Below are 25,364 nucleotides of genomic sequence, written 5' to 3'. Positions count from 1 at the left end.
TTTCTATATTATTTTTCATACTTTAGAGTAATAAAACAAAGAACGAATGGAAATGTCGAGTTACTATAGAAGGAGAATGGTTTTATGGACCTTCTATTTTATATGTTGGACCAGGTGAAACTGTGCAGTATCCCCTTACATTCAAACCTATTTTGCAATGTGAGATTATGGTATGAACTCATTGATTTTTTTTTCCTAGTATTAATTTGTCAATAAACTGATGTATGATATTAACCTTTATAATTTATGATAAACCTTTTTGCAAAAAAGTTCTACTCTATGCTTTTGATTATTAGTATTCACTCTGCTTGAAACTTTAATAAATCTTTTAACTTGAGGGATAAAATTTCTGAATTCACAATGCCATTGGCTGCCAGTACTTATGTCTAGATTATTTTTACGTAACACGTTTAACAAAGTAAAATCATTGTTCCTTTGTTTTTATTCATTAAGGTAGTTGGTACTTCAGAGAATATTTTCTTAAGACATATTTCTTTGACAAGGACATAAAAATGCATATAATTGCTATGTATGAGAATGCCTATATAAACTCTGTCATTTAGAGAAAGCAAAGAGAAATACAGAGCTTTTCACAGGAAATTCATCTTTATTCATTCAGTAGAAGTATTTATACATAAGCTAGAAAAGTCAGTGACTGACACCTCCTTGAAAGCTCATTTCATTAATCAGATTCAAAGTTAATAGGATAGCAGAGATTGTTTGACATCCAACTGTGACTCCTACAGAGCTGAAATTTGGCTGATTTGTCACAGGGCAGACTTACTCTACAAAATGAAGTAGATGGTATGGAGTATGTCTTTGACATAAAAGGGATTGGAAAAAGACCCCTGGCCTTGGAACATATCACTATAGACTGTCAAGTAGGGAAGATGACAAATAAACCCATAATGGTGCCCAATTATACAAAGACCATCCAAACATTTAAGGTAAGATTTTTTTTTTTAAGGATGAAATTGTTTTAAGAAGGACTATATTGAATTATATGAAATTTTAAAAACATTTACTTAACTAGGTGAAGTGTCACATAAGGAGATGTTTAGAATTCTACTTTTTGTTAGGCCAACAGCTATTAAATTTCATTTCACTTGTAAAGTTGAAATAGCACCAAACAAGTTTTATATCTAAGTATTAGTATATAATCATAAAACACTTTAAAAGCTACTTATTTGAATCATGTATTTTCACCTGAATAAATTATATATGATAATAAAAGGCATTTTCAAAAGTATTTTCGACAGCTCTTAAAATTTTGATGTGAAATCTGTAGACATAAAATTTCAAAAGTATTTCCTATCATTTATCAGTGTCAATAATAGTGGGAATGTGAAGAAGTGCATAATTATTTACATCTTTATTTTTTATGAAGTTTTACACTTGGCTTTCCTCATTTGATTTAAGCCAATCCTAAAATACATTTTTCCACTTCCCGCTCCCACATTTATCTACAAATTGTTGTGTACCTAATAGAATCCTTCAAAGAAGCTTCACATATCTATTTGATCATAGGTGTCTGAGTTTCAGAGGGTATTACAGAAGTTTGGAAATTCTCTAGGTTTACCCTCTGGGTTTTGTTGTTGTTGTTGTTGTTGTTGTTTTGTAATCCTGGAAAAAATAAGTGCTTTGGTTTTCTTCTCTCCTTACTGGATGGCAAATGGAGTGAATATTAAGAACGAAAATCTCCTCTTGTCATTCCCCTGCTGAAACTTGTCAGTATCATTTCTTACCTTCAGGATCAAATCCGTACTCCCTGAATTGGCTTTTGCTGTCCTTTAAAAGCTCATTTACTCAGTTTCATCTGTTGCCACTCTTGGCTCCAGCAGCACTCAGCCCTTTGTAAACAGTATTTACTTTTGCTCCTGTCTGAAAATCTCTACCCAACTCCCTGTCTTCCATTTCTCTGTGTTTGTCTTGCTCCTTTTAATTCTTTAGGGCAAGTCTTAGAGGCCACCTTCCCAGAATGATAATAAAAGGTATTTTCAAAAAAAATTTGAACAACTTTTAAAATTTATGGATTGTAAAATTAGGGATTAGATGTCTCTCATGAGCTTCCACAATATATTTTCTTACCTTTTCTGCCATCAAACATATTATATCATATTGCTATTACCTTTTTATTGTTTTCCACCAGATTATAAACTGAGAAAAGAGGCGTGCCTCTCTTATCCACATTTATACCCAGCATAGATTATATTGCCAAGCTCATAATAGTTTTTCAAGGAAGATTTTCCATATTTTTATATTTAAAGAGCTTCAACAATTATAAAAGAACAGAAATGTATTTAAGATTTAAGAAACATTTGTTCCTAGAGATATTATCAATAGGTACAGTATCTCCTTTCTTAATTTGAAATTTATTGTTTTTAATCAACACAGAATAATGAGCCTTACGAATTTGCCCTTTCACATCATTTAATTTAATATGTAATTTAATACATAATATAATACATAATACAAGTTTATTGCTTGTATTTCAATAGAAATTCTATTGAGAAACAACTGAGGTATCATCAAGGAAAAAGTCTGGGCTGAGAATCTTTGCTTTATACTTTCAGCTTTCATCATACTCTTGCTTTAGTACCACTGAAATGCTTCTGACTCTCCATCTTTATTCCTCCATCCGTGAAATGAAGTTTACCTCAGTGCACTCAAGACTGATTCACATTCTTTTCCCCTGCTCTTCCTTACTCTTTGAGTATCTTCCTCTTTGTGGAATTATTTCCCTTAATCTATAATCTATGAATATTCTCAAATTTAGCAGAGCAAATTTGTCTTTACACTACTCCTTCCTCAACTATTATCATGTTTATTGTCCACGATTGCTAAACTTTTTGAAAAAGTGATGATTACATGATCACTTCTTAATTTGTAGTGGGTGGTTTATAGCTCTTCTACTCTGCTGTGAAACTCCTGCCACAGAGATCATCCTTGACTTTGGGTCAAGAAAAATTACTTATTTTGCCTACATATCTGCCTCAAAATTCCTGTGGTGTTTGACAGTGTCTGTCTGCCTTCTTAACACTCTTCACCTTTTATTTTGTATCATTCTGTATTCCTCATTTCCCTGCCATTTCTTGATTATTATTTATCTGGTTCTTTTATCCCTCTAACCTTCTGATGTCTTTTCAAGTTTCCATCTTCAAAAGTATTCCTAAGTCTTTACAACATCTCACCTGGCAGTTTCTTGGCTTCACACTCTCATCAAGGTACAAATGCCACATCTACACTTTATTCAAGATGTATGTATTATGTCAATCCCTCATTCTCGACTGCTTGTTGTACACCTGCACTTTGACAATCTGCTAACACCTCAAACTCAGTATATTCTTTTCATTGTTCTCTTTTTCATTGCTGTGGTAGTCTTTTTTATTTTAGAGAAAGACAGGGTGTGAGCAGCAGTGGGGTGGGTGGAAAGAGGGAGAGAGAACATCTTAAGTAGGCTCCATGCCCACTGTGGAGCCTAACACAGGGCTCAATCTCATGATCCCAAGATCATGACCTGAGCCAAAATCAAGAGTCCGATGCTTAACACTGAGCCACCCAGGCACTGAAGCTAGTAGTCATTGTTATGCCTTTTTAAAAAACCTTTTAAGTTATAGTTCATCTTACTGCTACAAGAATAGTTTTCAGCAGAAGGTTGGGACTTCCTTAGTATGAAAGAGAAAATAAAAAAAATTAGAGAACGTAATTGAGATACAGGTAAAATGCTGTGGCATTTTATCCAAGTGATCAAGTAGTAGAAAATAGTTATGCAATAAGGAAAACAGCAGATATGGGACTTCCAGAATGGTAGAGCAAGGAGTTGCATACCTCAAAAGCAATAAAACACTGGCAAAAATTGTCAAAGTGAAAATTTTCAGACCTTGAAATTAAACAAAAACTTAAAACAATTTGAGGGGTATTTATTCAATAAAAAACTTGGGGGGCCAAAATCAAGAGTCAGACACTAACCGATGGAGCCACCAGGTACCCCAAAACATACAGAGTTTAAATAGATAGTTCCCAGGCACCTGGGTGGCTCAGTTGGTTAAGCGTCTGCCTTTGGCTCAGGTCATGACCCCAGGATCCTCGGATAGAGTCCAGCATCAGGCTCCCTGCTCCACAGGAAGTCTGCTTCTCCCTCTGCCCCTCCTCCCACTCGTTCTCTCAATCTCTCTCTCTCAAATAAATAAAATCTTTAAAAATAAATAAATAAATAGTTCCCCAGGGAGGGTAGGCACATGAGCAATAAGCACATGAAAAGATACTCAACATATTAGCCATTAGAGAAATGCAAATCAAAATCACAACGAGATACCACTTCACACTTACTAGGATGGGTATAATCAAAATGACAGACAGTAAAAACTTTGAGAGAAGATGTAGAGAAATAGGAGCCATTATGCCTTGTTGGTAAAAGAAAATGGTGCAGTCACTTTGAAAAACAGTTTTGGAAACCAGTAACTCTGAAGGTTGAAGGTTAAACATTGAGTTATCATTTGCTTCAGCAGTTCCACCCCTAGATACATCTATGTCCATAAGAAATGAACATCTATGTCCACTTCAAAGCTCATAGATGTTTTCATAGCAGCATTGGTCATAATCGACAAAAGTGGAAACAACCCAATTTCCATCAGTTTATACGTGGATACACAAAATGTGGCATATCATACAAGTTAGTATCATTTGTCAATGAAAAGAAATGATATATTGATATATACCACAATACAGTTGAACCTTGAAAACATTATTCTAAGTGAAAAAGGCTAGTCACAAATGACCACATGTTATATGATTTCTATGAATTGTTCCTGTCGACACCAAGTAGATCACTGTTTGCGTAGGCAGTGGTGGGTATTTGAAAGTTGGATTTAACCAGAGTTATGGTCAAATGCTGCTTAAATATTCTTTATTTGCTGTATTAATATTGATGTAGAATTCATTGAAATGGTTCATCCTTTGCACATCAAGTTGCATAAAGAAAATTATGCGTGGCTTATAAAAGATATTCAAGTTGTCTAAGCATCAGTGATCTTGCTACAAGTAGCAACAGAAAATAAGCATTGTTCTTTTTGTAAGAATCATTTTCTTTGTTCTATTTTTTCAGAGGTTTCTCCTCAGATTTTTTTTTTTTACTGTATGTGGTGTTTTTCTGGTTTGCTTTTCATTTAAAGGTGAAGAGTTTTTAATGGAAGTATTTAAGTTTTCAGTTTTTTCTATGCTTTAAGCTTGTTACACAAATTTCATGTAAATATTGACATTATGTAATTCTTTGAAATCTCTTTTCTAGGTAACTTCAGATCTTCCAATAGTGTGGGGAAATCCATACATCACCATAGACCCTGATAATACAGTTCCATATATTCTACATGTATCCCCTTGGAAACGTGGTGTATTCAAAGGTAAGAAAACCATTAGTAAAATATTATTAACCACCACACTAGAGCAGATACATCATGAGAAGAAATAAAAAATATAGTTTACATTTCCCCCTTCTAATAAATGACCCAGAGGGAAGTTTAGTTTCCTACTTCAGTCAGAGCTTTGGGACATACATTTTATGTCTTGTGCTATACTGTCTTGGCCATTTGTTTGAATGTATGTGTTGGACAAATTTCTAGAAGTATAAATATTTAGTTAAGGGTATTTACATTTAAAATTGTGATTGATACTTTCAAATACTTACACCAATTTATGAGCCAGGCAGCCTCTTATGAGAATGTTTGTTTATGGGAATAGGTGTTATAAAAACAAGCATATGCACTGAATTAACACATAAAAAAATAGGTTAAAGTCTTTGGTATGTGAAGTTTCTTTCCTTTGTCTCTAATAAAGCATTCATTTGTACAAATTGCCCTGATGGTTCCTGAACAGAATTGCTTGCATGGGAACAGTGTTGAGGGGTATTCCTTATAAACTTTTGAAGGGAGGGTGCTTAAGAAGGTAGAAGAGTCATAGGGAAGAACTGAGGAACTGTGGTTCATCAAAGGAATAAGTTGTCCTCTTTGGGAGAAAATTAAATGCCACACAGTGGTTGGATCCTGCTGAGGAAATCATCATAACGTAGGTAAATGGATATAATTTAGAAGTGTTGTAAGTATACACCTAGTAGCAATCTTGTGTTCCCTAGGAGGACTAGTGTCTCAACCCTGTTTGCCTCAACAAAAATGTTTTAGGAAAGGGTCTATCCTTAGCATAGAAGGATCTATACCTAGCATGCCAATGCTATTAATAAGCAGAAGGGAAACTTCAGAATGGCAAACAGAGTGATCCATTCAATACCACTGGAACAGAATGTGCTGTAAAGCAAGAACCAACTTGCCCACGACATTGTCTTGTTCTAGTGGCCTTGACCTCACATATCACCAGTCTTAGTTATTAGCATCTTCTGAAATTTTCCCACCAATTTTCAGACATTTGGCTTTGCAAAGCCAATTAATAATTCTCCATGTGATGGGTAGATTTTGAGGTATAGTGAACCTATTCCTAGTATTTCAATAAATTAACCTATTTTGTCTTTTTTTATGTAATTCAGAAGATTTGAATTGATTTTAAGAAATCTAAAGTTCACTTCTCATTTTAATAATCAAATGACAGCCCTACTGGCGGATTTCCCTTAGTTTCAGAATGTTAACTAGTCTTTTGTAAAGGGCAACGAATCATTCAGATTTGCCATTGTTTTTGATAAACATATTACATCTCAGTTTCCTGTTCTACAAAAGGGAGAGGGTTCTGCTATGTATGAGAAAGAACATACAAGGAACCTCAAACTGCACAACATTGTTGTATTAGAAATGTGTATGACTACCTTAAACAAACAAAACCCCTTTTCAATGAATCAGACTCTTAAAGTTATGGAAGTGGAGCTAAGAATAATTAAGTACTCATATTTAATATGTGTTTCCTTTGTATAGTCATTTTTTTGTTAGTTTGGCAGCCTTTCGGAGATCATAAAATTTCAATACATATTTTCACTGAACAGATATGGACTCATTTAAAATGCTGGTTTGAAGGACTTTAGAAGAAATTTGGGGAAGTTAAAGGTGACTCCGGGTACATCATTAATTGGGGATGAATTAGTAAATGTTGCTGGCTACACAAGAGGTTTTGCAGGCTTCATAATTTTGAAAAATATTTGCAAGATGCTATCATGATTGCTCTTTCCAGGGCAGTAGTCTCTTAGAGGTGAATTAATGTTGATATGATTTGGAGAAGGTGAGCCTGTAAAGAAAGCTAAGTACACTTTTATTGATATTATTGTTAGAAAACTTACACAATACTTGAAACAGTGTAAATATAATTGCCTTCTGAACAGCTGTTAATCTAATGTGATTAAAAAAACAGACTATAACATTTTCATCTGTACATGAGAATATTCCTATTTGTGCTGGTTAAAGAAGTGTATCCGTGTGCATGTATGTATCATTGGTCTTTTTAAAAAACTTTGTGCTTCTTTTCAGTTCTGTTCTTAATTATATAACAATTATTTACAAAAGACCTATAACTTGGGAAGCCTTGATAACTATAGTAGTTGTGAACAAAGCTGACGTCCAACCAATTATGCCCTATTTCTTAAAATATTGTTACAGACGCTTTTCCTCATATGTTGGTAAATACTCAATTGTTTGAGCTCCACTGTAGTAAAACCCTTAACCATTATAGCCACCATAGCCCCTCCCACAGGCCCCCCAGGACTTCCCAACAAGCCAGCAGCAACTAAAAGGTTAAAACATGACTCATCTGGGTGCCTCAGGACATTCATTCGGTGTCCTTTCTCATTGGGCAGATTGGAATATAGGTTTGTTAATAATTTCGAATATTAGCCATGGATACAAAGATGGGTATCATGGCTCCTGCCTACTAGGAATTCATATATGGTGGTGAAAATACATATCCATAAATCATCTCAGTGAAAGGTACACTCTGATATACCAAAATTTAAACATGGCACTGGGGAGCATGGTAGCAGGAAATATGAACCCTAACACTGGGGGTATGAGAGGTCTTTTTAGGGGATAAAGGATATGATTTAGACCTCAGAGGATAAGCTGGGATTTATTAGCCAATATGGTGGGGAGGGCATTACAGCAGAGGAAACAACCGTATTGAAAACACAGAGAAGATACTTCATGTCAGTAATGAGTAGAGGAGTGTGTCTGCAGTGTGTTTGTGGTAGGAAATGCCGGCTGACATACAGTTGGAAATACAAGCAGACTTTGATGGGCAGAGTTTTGTTTTACTTCTTATTGCAGTGGGAGCCACTGAGGATTTCTAAGGAGCGTGAGTCAACAGAGTTTTGGAAAGAAAAATCTAGAGGTAAAATATAAAACAGATAGGAGGGGCAAGAGAGGGCAGTTAGATCTGAAAGATCCTTTAGGAGCCTTTAGTAATATTCTAGTTCATCAGTTCTCAGTATTTGTGTTTCTTCTATTAAAAGAAGACCCTGAGAAAAGAGTTTAATTGCAAGTGGTTAGATGAGAGTTGATCACAGGAAGCACTCTGAGAGAATGGGAAGGTAAGATGCTAAAGGGAGAAAGTCAGTGAAAAGTAAGCTAGATATCAGACTACTCCTGAGACCTGGGGAAGCTCCCTGGGGACCTTCAGAGAGAATTGTCATGCCAAAGGGCAAGCAAATTGTGGTAATCATTTACTAACTCCAATCCATCATTGGCTAACGTTTGCTCTTAGGGCAGATTCCCATGGCAATGAATCAATCCCCACTGGAAAAGTCATAGGAAACAAATGCTGTATATGGAAACTGTCTGCAGAGGGGGTTTTCATGGGATACTGAGAGCATATACCACAGTGGGTATCATGTCATACGGATTGGTAGGTTGAAATTTTGAAAAATGGATGACTTTGGAATTTTTGCAGCAGCCTGCAGTGAGCCGCAATCATGTTTCAAGTATGTGATATGGAGACTTGAATTTGAATGCCTCTCTGACCATGGAACAAATAGTGAAAATTGACCATTTTATTTATTTTTTTTTAATTTTTATTGTTATGTTAATCACCATACATTACATCATTAGTTTTTGATGTAGTGTTCCATGATTCATTGTTTGTGCATAACACCCAGTACTCCACACGGAATGTGCCCTCTTTAATACCCATCACCAGGCTAACCCATCCCCCCATCCACCTCCCCTCTAGAACACTCAGTTTGTTTTTCAGAGTCCATCATCTCTCATGGTTCATCTCCCCCTCCGACTTACTCCCCTTCATTCTTCCCCTCCTGCTATCTTCTTCTTTTTCTTTTTTAACAAATGTTGCATTATTTGTTTCAGAAGTATAGATCGGTGATTCAACAGTCTTGCACAATTCACAGCGCTCACCATAGCACATACCCTCCCCAATGTCTATCACCCAGCCCCCCCATCCCTCCCACCCCCCCACCATTCCAGCAACCCTCAGTTTGTTTCCTGAGATTAAGAATTCCTCATATCAGTGAGGTCATATGATACATGTCTTTCTCTGATTGACTAATTTCACTCAGCATAACACCCTCTAGTTCCATCCACGTCGTTGCAAATGGCAAGATCTCATTCCTTTTGATGGCTGCATAATATTCCATTGTGTATATATACCACCTCTTCTTTATCCATTCATCTGTCGATGGACATCTTGGCTCTTTCCACAGTTTGGCTATTGTGGACATTGCTGCTATAAACATCAGGGTGCACATACCCCTTCGGATCCCTACATTTGTACCTTTGGGGTAAATACCCAGTAGTGCAATTGCTGGATCCTATGGTAGCTCTATTTTCAACTGTTTGAAAAACCTCCATACTGTTTTCCAGAGTGGTTGCACCAGCTTGCATTCCCACCAACAGTGTAGGAGGGTTCCCCTTTCTCCGCATCCCCGCCAACATCTGTCGTTTCCTTACTTGTTAATTTTAGCCATTCTGACTGGTGTGAGGTGGTATCTCATTGAGGTTTTGATTTGGATTTCCCTGATGCCGAGCGATGTGGAGCGCTTTTTCATATGTCTGTTGGCCATTTGGATGTCTTCTTTGGAAAACTGTCTGTTCCTGTCTTCTGCCCATTTCCTGATTGGATTATTTGTTCTTTGGGTGTTGAGTTTGATAAGTTCTTTATAGATTTTGGATAGTAGCCCTTTATCTGATATGTCATTTGCAAATATCTTCTCCCATTCTATCGGTTGTCTTTTGGTTTTGTGGACTGTTTCTTTTGCTGTGCAAAAGCTTTTTATCTTGATAAAATCCCAATAGTTCATTTTTGCCCTGGCTTCCCTTGCCTTTGGCGATGTTTCTAGGAAGAAGTTGCTGCGGCTGAGGTCGAAGAGGTTGCTACCTGTGTTCTCCTTTAGGATTTTGATGGACTCCTCTCTCACATTTAGGTCTTTCAATCATTTGGAGTCTATTTTTGTGTGTGGTGTAAGGAAATGGTCCAGTTTCATTCTTCTGCATGTGGCTGTCCAATTTTCCCAACACCATTTGTTGAAGAGACTGTCTTTTTGCCATTGGACATTCTTTCCTGCTTTGTCAAAGATGAGTTGACCATAGAGTTGAGGGTCCATTTCTGGGCTCTTGATTCTGTTCCATTGATCTATGTGTCTGTTTTTGTGCCAGTACCATACTGTCTTGATGACAGATTTGTAATAGAGCTGGAATTCCGGGATTGTGATGCCACCAGCTTTGCTTTTCTTTTTCAATATTCCTCTGGCTATTCTGGGTCTCTTCTGGTTCCATACAAATTTTAGGATTATGTGTTCCATTTCTTTGAAAAAAAAGGATGGTATTTTGATGGGGATTGCATTAAATGTGTAGATTGCTCTAGGTAGCATTGACTTCTTCACAATGTTTGATCTTCCAATCCATGAGCATGGAACGTTTTTCCATTTCTTTGTGTCTTCTTCAATTTCCTTCATGAGTATTTTATAGTTTTCTGAGTACAGATCCTTTGCCTCTTTGGTTAAATTTATTCCTAGGTATCTTATGGTTTTGGGTGCACTTGTAAATGGGATCGACTCCTTGATTTGTCTCTCTTCTGTCTTATTGTTAGTGTATAGGAATGCCACTGATTTCTGTGCATTGATTTTATATCCTGCTACTTTACTGAATTCCTGTATGAGTTCTAGCAGTTTTGGGGTGGAGTCTTTTGGGTTTTCCACATACAGTATCATATCATCTGCAAAGAGTGAGAGTTTGACTTCCTCCTTGCCGATTTGGATGCCTTTGATTTCTTTTTGTTGTCTGATTGCTGTGGCTAGGATTTCTAATACTATGTTGAATAGCAGTGGTGAGAGTGCACATCCCTGCCGCATTCCTGACCTTAGGGGAAAACCTCTCAGCTTTTCCCCATTGAGAATGATATTGGCTGTAGCTTTTTCATAGATGGCTTTTATGATATTGAGGTATGTACCCTCTATCCCTATACTCTGAAGAGTTTTGATCAAGAAAGGATGCTGTACTTTGTCAAATGCTTTTTCTGCATCTATTGAGAGGATCGTATGATTCTTGTTCTTTCTTTTGTTAATGTACTGTATCACATTGATTGATTTGCGGATGTTGAACCAAACTTGCAGCCCAGGGATAAATCCCACTTGCTCATGGTGAATAATCCTTTTAATGTACTGTTGGATACTATTGGCAAGTATTTTGGTGAGAATTTTTGCATCCATGTTCATCAAGGATATTGGTCTGTAATTCTTCTTTTTGATGGGGTCTTTGTCTGGTTTGGGGATCAAGGTAACGGTGGCCTCATAAAATGAGTTTGGAAGTTTTCCTTCCATTTCTATTTTTTGGAACAGTTTCAGAAGAATAGGTATTAATTCTTCTTTAAATGTCTGATAGAATTCCCCTGGGAAGCCGTCTGGCCCTGGGCTTTTGTTGGTTGGGAGATTTTTGATGACTGCTTCAATTTCCTTAGTGGTTATAGGTCTGTTCAGGTTTTCTATTTCTTCCTGGTTCAGTTTTGGTAGTTGATACATCTCTAGGAATGCACCCATTTCTTCCAGGTTATCTCATTTGCTGGCATAGAGTTGCTCATAATATGTTCTTATAATTGTTTGTATTTCTTTGGTGTTGGTTGTGATCTCTCCTCTTTTATTCATGATTTTGTTGATTTGGGTCCTTTCTCTTTTCTTTTTGATAAGTCTGGCCAGGGGTTTATCAATCTTGTTAATTCTTTCTTTTTTTTTTAAAGATTTTATTTATTTATTTGAGAGAGAGAGAGAGAATGAGAGATAGAAAGCACGAGAGGGAAGAGAGTCAGAGGGAGAAGCAGACTCCCTGCTGAGCAGGAAGCCCGATGTGGGACTCGATCCTAGGACTCCAGGATCATGACCTGAGCCGAAGGCAGTTGCTTAACCAACTGAGCCACCCAGGCGCCCTCTTGTTAATTCTTTCAAAGAACCAGCTCCTAGTTTCGTTGATCTGTTCTACTGTTCTTTTGGTTTCAATTTCATTGATTTCTGCTCTGATCTTTATTATTTCTCTTCTCCTGCTGGGTTTAGGCTTTATTTGCTGTTCTTTCTCCAGCTCCTTTAGGTGTAGGGTTAGGTTGTGTATTTGAGACCTTTGTTGTTTCTTGAGAAAGGCTTGTATTGCTATATTCTTTCCTCTTAGGACTGCCTTTGCTGCTTCCCAAAGACTTTTAACAGTTGTGTTTTCATTTTCATTGGTTTCCATGAATTTTTTTAATTCTTCTTTAATTTCCTGGTTGACCCATTCATTCTTTAGTAGGATGATCTTTAGCCTCCATGTATTTCAGTTCTTTCCGACTTTCCTCTTGTGATTGAGTTCTAGTTTCAAAGCACTGTGGTCTGAAAATATGCAGGGAGTAATCCCAATCTTTTGGTACCGGTTGAGACCTGATTTGTGACCTAGGATGTGGTGAATTCTGGAGAATGTTCCATGGGCACTAGAGAAGAATGTGTATTCTGTTGCTTTGGGATGGAATGTTCTGAATATGTCTGTGAAGTCCATTTGGTCCAGTGTGTCATTTAAAGTCTTTATTTCCTTGTTGAACTTTTGCTTAGATGATCTGTCCATTTCAGTCAGGGGGGTGTTAAAGTTCCCCACTATTATTGTATTGTTGTCAATGTGTTTCTTTGCTTTTGTTATTAATTGCCTTATATAATTGGCTGCTCGCATGTTAGGGGCATAGATATTTACAATTGTTAGATCTTCTTGTTGGATAGACCCTTAAAGTAGGATATAGTGTCCTTCTTCATCTCTTATTACAGTCTTTGTTTTAAAATCTAATTTGTCTGATATAAGGATTGACACCCCAGCTTTCTTTTGGTGTCCGTTAGCATGGTAAATGGTTTTCCACCCCTTCACTTTCAATCTGGGGGTGTCTTTGAGTCTAAAATGAGTCTCTTGCAGACAGCATATTGATGGGTCTTGTTTTTTAATCCAATCTGATAGCCTGTGTCTTTTGATTGGGGCATTTAACCCATTTACATTCAGGGTAACTATTGAAAGGTATGAATTTAGTGCCATTGTATTGCCTGTAAGGTGACTGTTACTGTATATTGTCTGTGTTACTTTCTGGTCTATGCTGCTTTTAGGCTCTCTCTTTGCTTAGAGGACCCCTTTCAAGATTTCTTGTAGGGCTGGTTTCGTGTTTGCAAATTCCTTTAGTTTTTGTTTGTCCTGGAAGCTTTTGATCTCTCCTTCTATTTTCAATGACACCCTAGCTGGATATAGTATTCTTGGCTGCATATTTTTCTCGTTTAGTGCTCTGAAGATATCATGCCAGTCCTTTCTGGCCTGCCAGGTCTCTGTGGATAGGTCTCTTGCCAATCTAATGTTTCTACCATTGTAGGTTACATATCTCTTCTCCCGAGCTGCTTTCAGGATTTTCTCTTTGTCTCTGAGACTTGTAAGTTTTACTATTAGATGTCGGGGTGTTGACCTATTTTTATTGATTTTGAGAGGGGTTCCCTGTGCCTCCTGGATTTTGATGCCTGTTTCCTTCCCCACATTAGTGAAGTTCTCTGCTATTATTTGCTCCAATATACCTTTTGCCCCTCTCTCTCTTCTTCTTCTGGGATCCCAATTATTCTAATGTTGTTTCGTCTTATGGTATCACTTATCTCTCGAATTCTGCCCTTGTGATCCTGTAGTTGTTTATCTCTTTTTCTCAGCCTCTTTATTTTTCCATCATTTGGTCTTCTATATCGCTGATTCTCTCTTTTGCCTCATTTATCCTAGCGGTTAGTGCCCCCATTTTTGGTTGCACCTCATTAATAGCATTTTTTATTTCGACTTGGTTAAAATTTAGTTCTTTTATTTCTCCAGAAAGGGTTTCTCTAATAACTTCCACGCTTTTTTGAAGCCCAGCTAGTATCTTTAAAATCATGATTCTGAACTCTAGGTCCAACATCATACTAATGTCCATATTGAGTAGGTCCCTGGCAGATGGTACTACCTCTTGTTCTTTTGCTGAGGTGATCTTTTTCTTCTTGTCATTTTGTCCAGAGGAGAATAGATGAATGAGAGAACAAAATGCTAACAGGTTAACAACGTCCACAGTAAATATACTCTAAACAAATCAGAAAAGACCTGAAACCAGGGGAAAAGAAAGGGAAAGAAAGAAAAAAGAAAGAGGAAAAAAAAACAAAAAGAAAAAGATAAAAACAAAAACAGAACAATACAAAAAAAAAAACAATATGATCAGGCTAGTGCATATATCAGTGCCACACACTAGATTTTGGGTGTATTTTGGTCTGTTAGAAAAAAGTGCCTCCTAAATTTTAAAGGAAGAAAGACTTATATATGTACAAAATAGGGGTTGATACAATGAAGGGATGGAAGATGACTGTAAAGATGAAAATTATAAAAGATTTTATAAAAGGAATTGATAAGGTGTTTGAAAAAAGAAGATTTAAAAATAAAAGAAAAGGAAAAAAAAGGGAGAGAATGTGATCATGCAGGAGACTAGAACAAAGCCATACACTAGTGATTTAGGGTATATTTTGATTTGTTAGAAGAAACTGTATCTCAAAATTTTAAAGAGAGAACAACTTATATATATATGCCAAAAATAAGGGTAACTACTATGAAGGGATAAAATATGACTCTAAAAATGAAAAATAAAAATGTTTTTTTAAAAAGGGGATTGATAAGATGTTGGTTGAAAAAGGGAAAAAGAAAAATGTAAAAAAAAAACAGTTAAAAAAATTAACTTTGAAAAACTAATTAATCATGGTAAAAAAAAAAAGCCATGAATTCTATGTGCAGTATTCCCCTAGCGCTGGAGTTCTCCCGTTCTCCTTGATCAGTAAACTTGGTCTTGGCTTGCTGGCTGTTCATGCTGATCTTTTCGGGGAGGGGCCTGTTGCCGTGGTTCCCAAATGTCATGCCGGAGGCGGAATTGCCCCGCCCTTGTGAGTCCGGGCTAAGCAAGCTGCTCGGGTTTGCTCTCAGGAGCTTTTGTTCCCTGCAAGCTCTCGGTACAGCTTTGGAGGACCAGGGTGAACATGGCGGCCTCCCAATCTCCACCCGGAGGAGCTGAGAACTCGGGGCCCTGCTCCTCAGCGCGCCCCCGGAGAAAAGCAGTTAGTCACTCCCGTCTCCCCGGTCTCCGGCCGCACTCCGTGCTCACCCGGCCTGTGACCGAGCGTTTCTATGTCTGGCACCCGACCCCGTGTGGAGTCTCCAAACCCAGCAGATCCCTGCGGTGCGCTCCTGCGCCGCTCCTCCCGGGGGAGGAAGGGGAGTCTCCCCGGCTCTGCCGCTTGTTGGGTCCCTGCTGGAGGGGCAGTGGCCCGACTGGGCCGCGGATCACAGTTTATGGCAACCCCGAGCTGAGAGCCCGCGCCTCGGCTCCGTCTCTGCAGCCGGCTTCCCCGCTCCGATACCTGGGAGCTCTGCCGCACTCAGGCAGCTCCGGCCTTTCTGTGACCCCGAGGGTCCTGAGTCCACACTGTCCCGCGAGGGTTCCTCCTCCAGCTTAGCCACTGCAGCGACGTCCCTCAGCCGAGCCAACTTCTAACAGGTCCGATTTTGTGCCCCGCGGCTCTAACACTTGCCAGAAGCGGCCGACGCAGGCCCCCTCCCCCGCCGTCTATCCTCCCGAATATCGCCTCGGATTCACTTCTCTGCACATCCTACCTTCCAGTAAGTGGTCGCTTCTCTGTTCAGAGAGTTGTTGCTACTCTCCTCTTCGATCTCCTGTTGAGTTCGTAGGTGTTCAGAATGGTTTGATCCCTATTCAGCTGAATTCCTGAGACCAGACGAAATCCAGGTCTCCTACTCCTCCGCCATCTTGCTCCACCCCTCGAAAATTGACCATTTTAAATGAAAGTTAAGGGTAGGGGTACCTGGGTGGCTCAGGCAGTTGAGGGTCCAACTCTTGATTTCAGCTCAGATCATGATCTCAGGGTCGTGAGATTGAGCCCTGTGTTGGGCTCTGTGCTCAGCGAGGATTCTGCTTGAGATTCTCTCCTCTCCCTCTGCTCTTCATGCCCACCCCCTCACGTGCTCTCTCTCTAATAAATCTTAAAAAAAAAAAGTTATGGGCAGACTGAACTAGACAAGTGATAGTGGATTAAAGAACAGAGGAACAGTTTTTAAAGATATAAAAATGGGAAATGATGCTCTGACAGCTTGGGTATTCAGGGATTCAAATTCTGAGGTGGGAGATTGGCAGGACATTTATTAGGAGATATACTATGATCAACATTTGTGAAAGGAAAGGCAAGAAGGTATATTGACCAGGTGGAGAAAGAATTTGGGTTTCTAGACAGGTCCAGTGAAGGCTTTTAGTCAACTCATTGGGGCCTCGTAAGCTAGGATGGCCCTTTGGAATTGTCCCAAGTTAGGAGAAGGGGACTCGGGCTTTATGCTGCTATGTTGATCAGTCATTGAAAGTGGACTTGGATGAGGCAGTTTTTTCAAGCCAAGGCAATGCCCAAAGAGGGCTGACCTAATTTTCATCTTCCAGTATCATTCCCTGTAGCTACAGAAATAATTCCTTCATTCCTGATAAGGAATGTGATTGATGCTGTATAGTGTCCACCACAGTTACATCTGATGAAAATCAGATATGGAGAGATAAGGGAGAAAGGAGAGTCAAATGTACTTCTGATAGGAAGCAACACTAAGAAAGGGGATATAATTAACTGAGAGCTACGTCAACTGTACTTCTTAATTTTTTTTTACTTAGCATAATACCCTCCAGTGTAAATGGTAGGTATTCATCCTTTCTGATGGCTGAGTAATATTCCATTGTATATATGAACCACATCTTCTTTATCCATTCATCTGTTGAAGGACATCTCGGCTCCTTCCACAGTTTGGCTATTGTGGACATTGCTACTATGAACATTGGGGGTACAGGTGCCCCTTCTTTTCACTACATCTGTATCTTACATAATAAAGGCCGTATATGGGGGCGCCTGGGTGGCTCCATCGGTTGAGCGTCTGCCTTCAGCTCAGGTCAAGTTCCTAGGGTCCTGGGATTGAGCCCCGCATAGGGCTCCCTGCTCAGCGGGAGTCTGCTTCTCCCACTCCCTCTGCCTCTCCCGCTGCTCCTGCTCTCTCTCGTGCTCCCTCTCTCTCAATTAAATAAAATAAATAAAGGCCATATATGAAAAACCCACAGCTAACATCATACTTAATTGGGAAAAACGGAGATTTTTCACTAAGGTCAGGAACAAGACAAGGATGTCTACTCACCACTTTTATTCAGCATGGTACTGGAAGTCCTAGCCACAGCAATCAGACAACAAAAGAAATAAAAGGCATCCAATCAGTAAGGAAGAAGTAAAACTTTCACTACTCACAGATGACGTGGTACTCAATGTAGAGAACCTGAAACACTCCACCAAAAAACTACTAGAACTGATCAATGAATTCATTAAAATGGCAGGATACAAAATCAACATACAGAAATCTGTTGCTTTTCTATGTACTAATAATGAAGCACTAGAAAGAGAAATTAAGAAAGCAATCCCATTAACAATTGCACTGAAAGTAGTAAAGTACCCAGGAATAAACTTAACCAAAGAGGTGCAAGAAGTGTACTCTGAAAACTATAAAACACTGATGAAAGAAATTGAAGATGACACTAAGAAGTGAAAAGACATTCCATGCTCATGGATTGGAAGAACAAATATTGTTAAAATGTCTATACTACCCAAAGCAGTCTACATATTTAATGCAATTCGTATCAAAATACCAACAGCATTTTTCACAGAACTAAAACAAAAAATCCTAAAATTTGTATGGAACCAAAAAAGATCCCATATACCTAAAGCAATCTTGAAAAGGAAAGACAAAATTGGAGGTCTCACAATACCAGACTTCAAGTTATACTAAAAAGCTGTAATAATTTTTTTTAAGTAGGTCCCACACCCAATATGGAGCCCAGTGCAGGACTTGAACTCACAACCCTGAGATCAAGACCTGAGCTTACATCAAGAGTCAGATGCTTAACCAACTGAGCCACCCAGGCACCCCATGAACTGTAGTAATTAAAACAGTATGATACTGGAACAAAGGTAGACACATAGATCAATAGAACAGAATAGAAAACCCGGAAATAAAGCCACAATTAAATATGGTCTATTAATCTTCAGAAAGGAGGCAAGAATATGGAATGGGAAAAAGACAGTCTCCTCAACCAATGGTGCTGGGAAAACTGGACAGCTACATATAAATGAATGAAACTGAACCATTTCCTTACTCACATACATACACTTCCTTCCATACATGAAAATAAATTCAAAATGGATTAAATACCTAAAAGTGAGACCTGAAGCCATAAAAATTCTAGAAGAAAGCACAGGCAGTAATTTCTCTAATATCAGCCATAGCAACATTTTTCTAGATATGTCTCCTGTGGCAAGGAAAATAAAAGCAAAAGTAAACCATTGGGACTACATCAAAGTAAAAAGTTTCTGTACAGCAAAGAAAACAATCAACAAAACTAAAAGGCACCCTATGAAATGGGATAAGATATTTGCAAAGGACATAGATAATAAAGGGAGAGTATCCAGAATATATGAAGAACTAACAATAGTCAATATCCAAAAAAAATAAATAATCCACTTGAAAAATGGGCAGAAGACATGAACAGATATTTCTCCAAAGAAGACATCCAGATGATCAACAGACACATGAAAAGATACTCACCCTCACTCATCATCAGGGAAATGCAAATCAAAACTACAATCCATATCACCTCATACCTGTCAGAATGCCTAAAATCAAAAACGCAAGAAACAGCAAGTGTTGGTGAGGATGTGGGACTACAAACTGGTGTAGCCACTGTGGAAAACAGTATGGAGCTTCCTCAAAAAGTTAAAAACAGAACTACCCTATGATCCAGTAATGGCACTACTGGGTGTTTACCCAAAGAATAGAAAAACATTAATTCAAAGGAACACATGCACTACTATGTTTATAGCAGCATTATTTACAATAGGCAAATTATGAAAGCAGCCCAGTGTCCATTGATAGATGAATGGATAAAGAAGTGGCATATATATATTATATATATATATAATATATATATTGGCATATATATATTATATATATATAATAGTGGCATATATAATATATAGGTTATATGATATGATATATAGGTTATATTATATATGATATATGTTATATATCATATATAATATAACAATATTATTCAAGTATAAAAAAGAATGAAATCTTACATTTGCAATAACATGGATGGGGCTAGATAGCATCATGCTAAGTGAAATAAGTCAGAGAAAGACAAATACCATATGATTTCCCTCATATATGGAATTTAGAAAACAAAGCAAACGAGCAAAGGGGAAAAAAAAGAAAGAGGCAAACCAAGAAACAGACTCTTAACTATAGAGAACAACCTGATGGTTACAAGAAAGGAGGTGGGCCTTGGGGGATGGGTGAAATAGTGATGGAGATTAAAGAGTACACTTATCATGATGAGCACTGAGTAATGTATAGGATTATTGAATCACTATATTGTATACCTGAAATTAATAGAACACTGAATGTTAACTGTACTGGAATTAAAATAAAATCTTAATATAAGAAACTGACAAAAACTAAAAAAAATCATTAAAAATTAAATTTAAAAATTAAAAAAGCAATCAGGAGGAAAGATTTATTAAATAGGGGAAGTTTGGGGGCTTGGGGGTCCCTAGGTGGCTCAGTCGGCTAAGCAATTGACTCTTTTTTTTTTTTTTAAGATTTTTATTTATTTGTCAGAGAGAGAGAGAGCACAAGCAGGAGGAGCAGCAGAGGGAGAGGGAGAAGCAGGCTCCTCACTGAGCAAAGAGCCCGATGTGGGACTTGATCCCAGGACCCTGGGATCATGACCTGAGCTGAAGGCAGACGCTTAACGACTGAGCCACCCAGGCATCCTAAGCAACTGACTCTTGATTTTGGCTTAGGCCATGATCTCAGGGTTGTGGGATTGAGCCCCAAGTCGGGCTCCTCACTCAGCAGGGAGTCTGTCCCTCTCCCTCGGCTCCTCCCCTGCTCATGTGGTCTCTCTCTCAAATAAATAAATAAACAAGAAATCTTAAAAAAAGAGGGAAAGCCCATTTTATCTTGATTTGAAAATTGTCTTTTTTTGTCAACTAATCTCAGAAACATGGAAAAATATTGAATCAGTCAACCTAAATATGAAAACATGTGACCTTAGACAGACAGAGACAGACAAAACCAAGCAAACAAAAATACTGCATATGAAGGTGTACGACAGAAACCCTATGTTAATGACTGAATGCACTGAAACAGGATGGCTTAATTCTCTCCCTAATAACCAGATACTGACCTCGCATAAAGCTAATATTACTGTCCATTATTACAGGATTAGCATGTAGCAAAATATAGAGATGTAGTAACAATCTGTTGCTTATTTGTAGTAGTGAAATACACAACTAAATTTCTAGTTGTCTTAGGTAGAAGCTTGAGTTCTTATACAAGACTAATGTTCCAGTGAAAATGATGAGGTTTTAATGGTTAGCATATACTTTAGTAACAATAATCCTTAAATTTATTTTGATTGCAATTACATGTTTCATGAATATAATTTAGAAGTGACTATAATCATACATGTTTACAATATAGAGCAACTGATTCCTAATATAGTATAAGAAAATGAACTTGTACATGTAAGATTAAGTTTGTACAACTTTATGTAATGCACATATCATTTTTTTAATAATTCACTCCAGTTGTTCTTTAATAATCTACATAGAGCACATGTGTCTCTAGCATAACTGTTCTGAGTTCCTTTTGAGGATATCACATTGACCAGCTCAGTGCTCTCCAGCCTGTGAATATCGGGATTACAATATTTTAAAAAGCAAATTTAATGACAAACAGGAGACTATTTAATCTTGTAGGGATACCTCCTGGCTCCCTTTCTGTGATGAGGTGAAGAGCTGAGAAGCTAAATAATTAATTTGGGGCCTGGTAGTCCAAAAATACAATGTGAAATCTGGACTCCAAGCCATGTAAATATGGGCTGTTTAGCTGACAGTTTTGTTCCCTGATTGCCATTTATGACCCCAAGATCCAAGACTCCAGGCCATCACAGAGTAGCCCATATCCCAGAACAAATGTCATCTCCAGTGATGACTCAATACAGTGGATCTCTGCTTTCTTAGCTTGTATGTGTGTTTAACTTAAAATTTTCAGTTGAGAGAGGATTTTCTGAACATCTCTACCAACACATTGTAGAAAAGACAATCCCTAAATATATTTTTGAAGATTTTATGTATTTATTTATCTATGTATCTATCTATTTATTTATTTATTTATTTGAGAGAGAGGGAGAGAGAGAGCATGAGTGGAGAGATGGGCGGAGGGAGAGGGATAGAGAGAATCCAAGCCGACTCCCAGCTGAGCATGGACGGGGAGCTGGATGCAGGGCTTGATCTCACAACCCAGAGATCATGACCTGAGCCGAAATCAAGAGTTGGATGCTTAACTGACTGAGCTACCTAGGCGCCCCCCCAAATATTTTTAAACAACTTTTATCTAATTGTTAATTAGTACAGTTGATTTTATTAACCTAAGTATAAGATTTGATAATTATCTCTTACGAACTCTTACTTTTGAGCAACAAACATAGTTACATCTCCAAGGAAAAGGTCTTTAGAAATTCTTACAATTATTTTTTTTTAAAGATTTTATTTATTTATTTGAGAGAGTGAGAATGAGAGATAGAGAGCACGAGAGGGAAGATGGTCAGAGGGAGAAGCAGACTCCCCGCCGAGCAGGGAGCCCGATGCGGGACTCGATCCCGGGACTCCAGGATCATGACCTGAGCCAAAGGCAGTCGCTTAACCAACTGAGCCACCCAGGCGCCCAAATTCTTACAATTATTAATGACATTTATTTGTGACCAAAGAAGGGGGTGGGGTGAACTCGAATAGTTGAATATCTTACCTTTGTCCAAAGAGTTGACAGAAGTACACAAGAGAAAGGCAGTGACAAGGATCATTTATTGAATTATTAGTCATTTAAGGGGCGCCTGGGTGGCTCAGTCATTAAGCATCTGCCTTCGGCTTAGGTCATGATCCCATGGTCCTGGGATCCAGCCCCGCATCGGGCTCCCTCCTCAGCAGGGAGCCTGCTTTTCCCTCTCCCACTCTCCCCGCTTGTGTTCCCTCTCTCGCTGTTTCTCTCTCTCTCTCTGTCAAATAAATAAATAAAATCTTTAAAAAAAAATATTAGTCATTTAAATGTATGAGCAAAAATTGGACTGAAATAATTTAATATGTCGATCATAGCATGTTGGCCTAAAATGATCACTAAACATTAAACAATGAGAATATTTTTACATCTAAAACTAACACAATGTTATATGTCCATTGTATCTCGGGTAAAAAATTAAAAATTAAAAAATTCAAAGAATATTTTCATATAGCATTTACTTACACTATCAAGGCTTTAGATGGTACAGAATATTACATGGACATGGTTCAGTGCCCTCACCAAGGTGCTTTAGCTATTTATTCCACATTACAAAACCAAATATTGAGAATCCATGTTTAAGGTGGTTTCTTGTCATTTTAGTAAATTTATTCTCTACCCTGAACATTCATGATTGAGTAGTCTGAAATTCTCTCTTATTATCCATGACCCTTGATAATATAGTAGCTCCCGAAAATAGGTAGCAATGATCAATTGTGATGTAGCCAACAATTACCTTGTATTTTTTCAATAGCAGCTGAAAGTGGTCTTTTACTTGCTGAAAAGTGATTGTATTCATTCAGTTCAACACAATTGCAAATTACAGCTAAGATTCATTTCTGCAAATTTGCAGTTCGGAAGTTCTTTCACTAGTATGAAATCTGTTATGACACTGGCACAAGAAAGCCTCGTCCAAACAATTGCAAACAACTTTTAGTCAGCTTTGCTAAGACTTTAAATTTTTTTTTCCCATAAACTTCTGTTCAATGTCAAAACAAAATGTTTACTGCGTGCACAATAAGGTTCTTATGTTAGACCTATATTTAAATAAGATAGAAATTGTTTTTTATATTTAACATTCTGCTACTCTCTGAAATTATACATTATCCAGAAAGATGTATACTATCAGTTACTATCTTTAAAATACAAATGAAGTTCAAAATTTGATTTCTAATATTGTATGTGATGAGAAGGCACTGCCTGTCACATGTATTTTCAGAGTGTGATGCTGAGCAAACATAGTGCTATTTAAATTTGCATTTTTCATTTAAAATTTGGGCATTATATTCATGCTAGCCACCACATTGCAATGGTAAAATTACATATCTTTAACTTTGCTGTTTCCTATTTTACTGTTATTGTGTTGCAAAGGAATACATTTAGAAGTCAAATATGACTTCCGCCTCCAATTATATCATTCTCTGGTTGCATGACCTTGACTTCACTGAATGTCAGGTTTCTTACATGTAAAATATTGACAGTGTTTAATCTTTCAGGGAGCTCATGGTCATTAAATGGGAATCTATGGAAAGTGCTCATCTAGTAGGTGCTCAAATAATGTATAGCACACTTACTTAATATACTAACTCCCATTTTTAAAAAATTCCTAATACGATATGGATTTACAGATGGCTTTGCAGCTTCTTTAATTCCCCCTCTGTCCTAGTTTGTCTCAATGAAAATGACAGAAACTCAGCTGAAGCCGAATTTGGATCTTACTGGCTTGTTCCCATCACCAGTGTGGACTGGGGCATAGTTGTGGAGACGTGAAAACCAATCGGATTCCACTGGTCTTCAAAACAAATATTGGTTGCTATAAAGTATTTTTCTTGCTTTTTTAGATGAAAGAGATGTTTTGCAAAAGCTGGGCCTTGGGCCACTGTGGAGGGAATGAATTGGGTTTGCTTGCATCCTCTCATGCTCCTTTGGGCTCTCCTCTTTGCTTTTACCAGCTCTGCTTTCCCATGCCACCTGCGCTCTGATGTTTCATGACAGCTTTGCCATCTGCGTGGCTTTACCCTTCAGGGCTTGTGAGCACTAAACTTCTTCTTCCTGCCCCTGTCCCCAAAATCAAAATAAGTATTCTAGGGGCACCTGGGTGGCTCAGTTGGTTAAGCGTCTGCCTTCGGCTCAGGTCATGGTCCCAGGGTCCTGGGATCGAGCCCCCCATGGGGCTCCCTGCTCACTGAGGAGTCTGCTTCTCCTTCTCCCTCTGCCTCTCCCCCAGCTTGTGTTCTCTCTCTCTCTCTGGCAAATAAATAAATAAAATCTTTTAAAAAATAAGTATTCTTGGGGTGCCTGGGTGGCTCAGTCGTTAAGCATCTGCCTTCAGCTCAGGTCATGGTCCCAGGGTCCTGGCATCGAGCCCCGTATCGGGTTCCCTGCTCGGCGGGAAGCCTGCTTCTCCCTCTCCTACTCCCCCTGCTTGTTTTCCCTCTCTCTGTCAAATTAAAACAAAAATCTTTAAAAAAAAAAAAAGTATTCTAGTCTAAAGTGCCACTCAGATAATCAGTTACAGAAAAATTCATTCATATTACTAGATCAGTGAGTGATGGCATATACTGTATTTTCTGCCTTGACATTAGATAATGTGTCCTCTGACTGCCAGGCCAGCATTGGCCTCCAGGCCAACATCTGGCATACAGCAGCAGGTATCTGGTCAGTATTGTGTAGAAGAATCAATACATTTCAAAAATAAGATTGTTTCTAAAATATTTCAGAAATTACTTGGTAGTGAAATAATAGGAGTGCAGTTAAAATATGAGAACAACGATTTATAAACTTGGAGAAAAATGTAAATTTGGTAACTGCATCTACTCCATTAAGGTGAAGGAAGACACTCTTGCATCTCCAGTGTTTGCCATGAGGCCCACATTTAATTGGCACAACACTCATTTTTAATTCTTGACTATGTGTCAGAGACATAGTTCTTCCTGGGAGTGCAAGGCAGGCTGTAGATGCTCT

At 38.1% G+C, this 25,364-nt stretch overlaps 1 protein-coding gene across 1 annotated transcript in view; it reads left to right on the top strand.

Annotated features, from left to right (window-relative positions):
- The window catches only part of CFAP47 (cilia and flagella associated protein 47), a 514,691-nt gene that overhangs the window by 329,860 nt on the left and 159,467 nt on the right, over positions 1 to 25,364 (top strand). The window contains exons 47-49 of the mRNA XM_073901936.1: positions 27 to 170; positions 774 to 947; positions 5,288 to 5,399. Of these exons, the coding sequence (XP_073758037.1) occupies positions 27 to 170; positions 774 to 947; positions 5,288 to 5,399 (430 nt within the window). The remainder of the gene's footprint in view (positions 1 to 26; positions 171 to 773; positions 948 to 5,287; positions 5,400 to 25,364) is intronic.

This window comes from Callorhinus ursinus, unplaced genomic scaffold, assembly GCF_003265705.2.
Source record: "Callorhinus ursinus isolate GAN/ISIS: 27379988/994484 unplaced genomic scaffold, GSC_fseal_2.0 scaffold16, whole genome shotgun sequence".
Lineage (NCBI taxonomy): Eukaryota > Metazoa > Chordata > Mammalia > Carnivora > Otariidae > Callorhinus > Callorhinus ursinus.
Note: the sequence above shows the minus strand (reverse complement) of the source record. Positions and strands in the feature narration are given on the sequence as shown.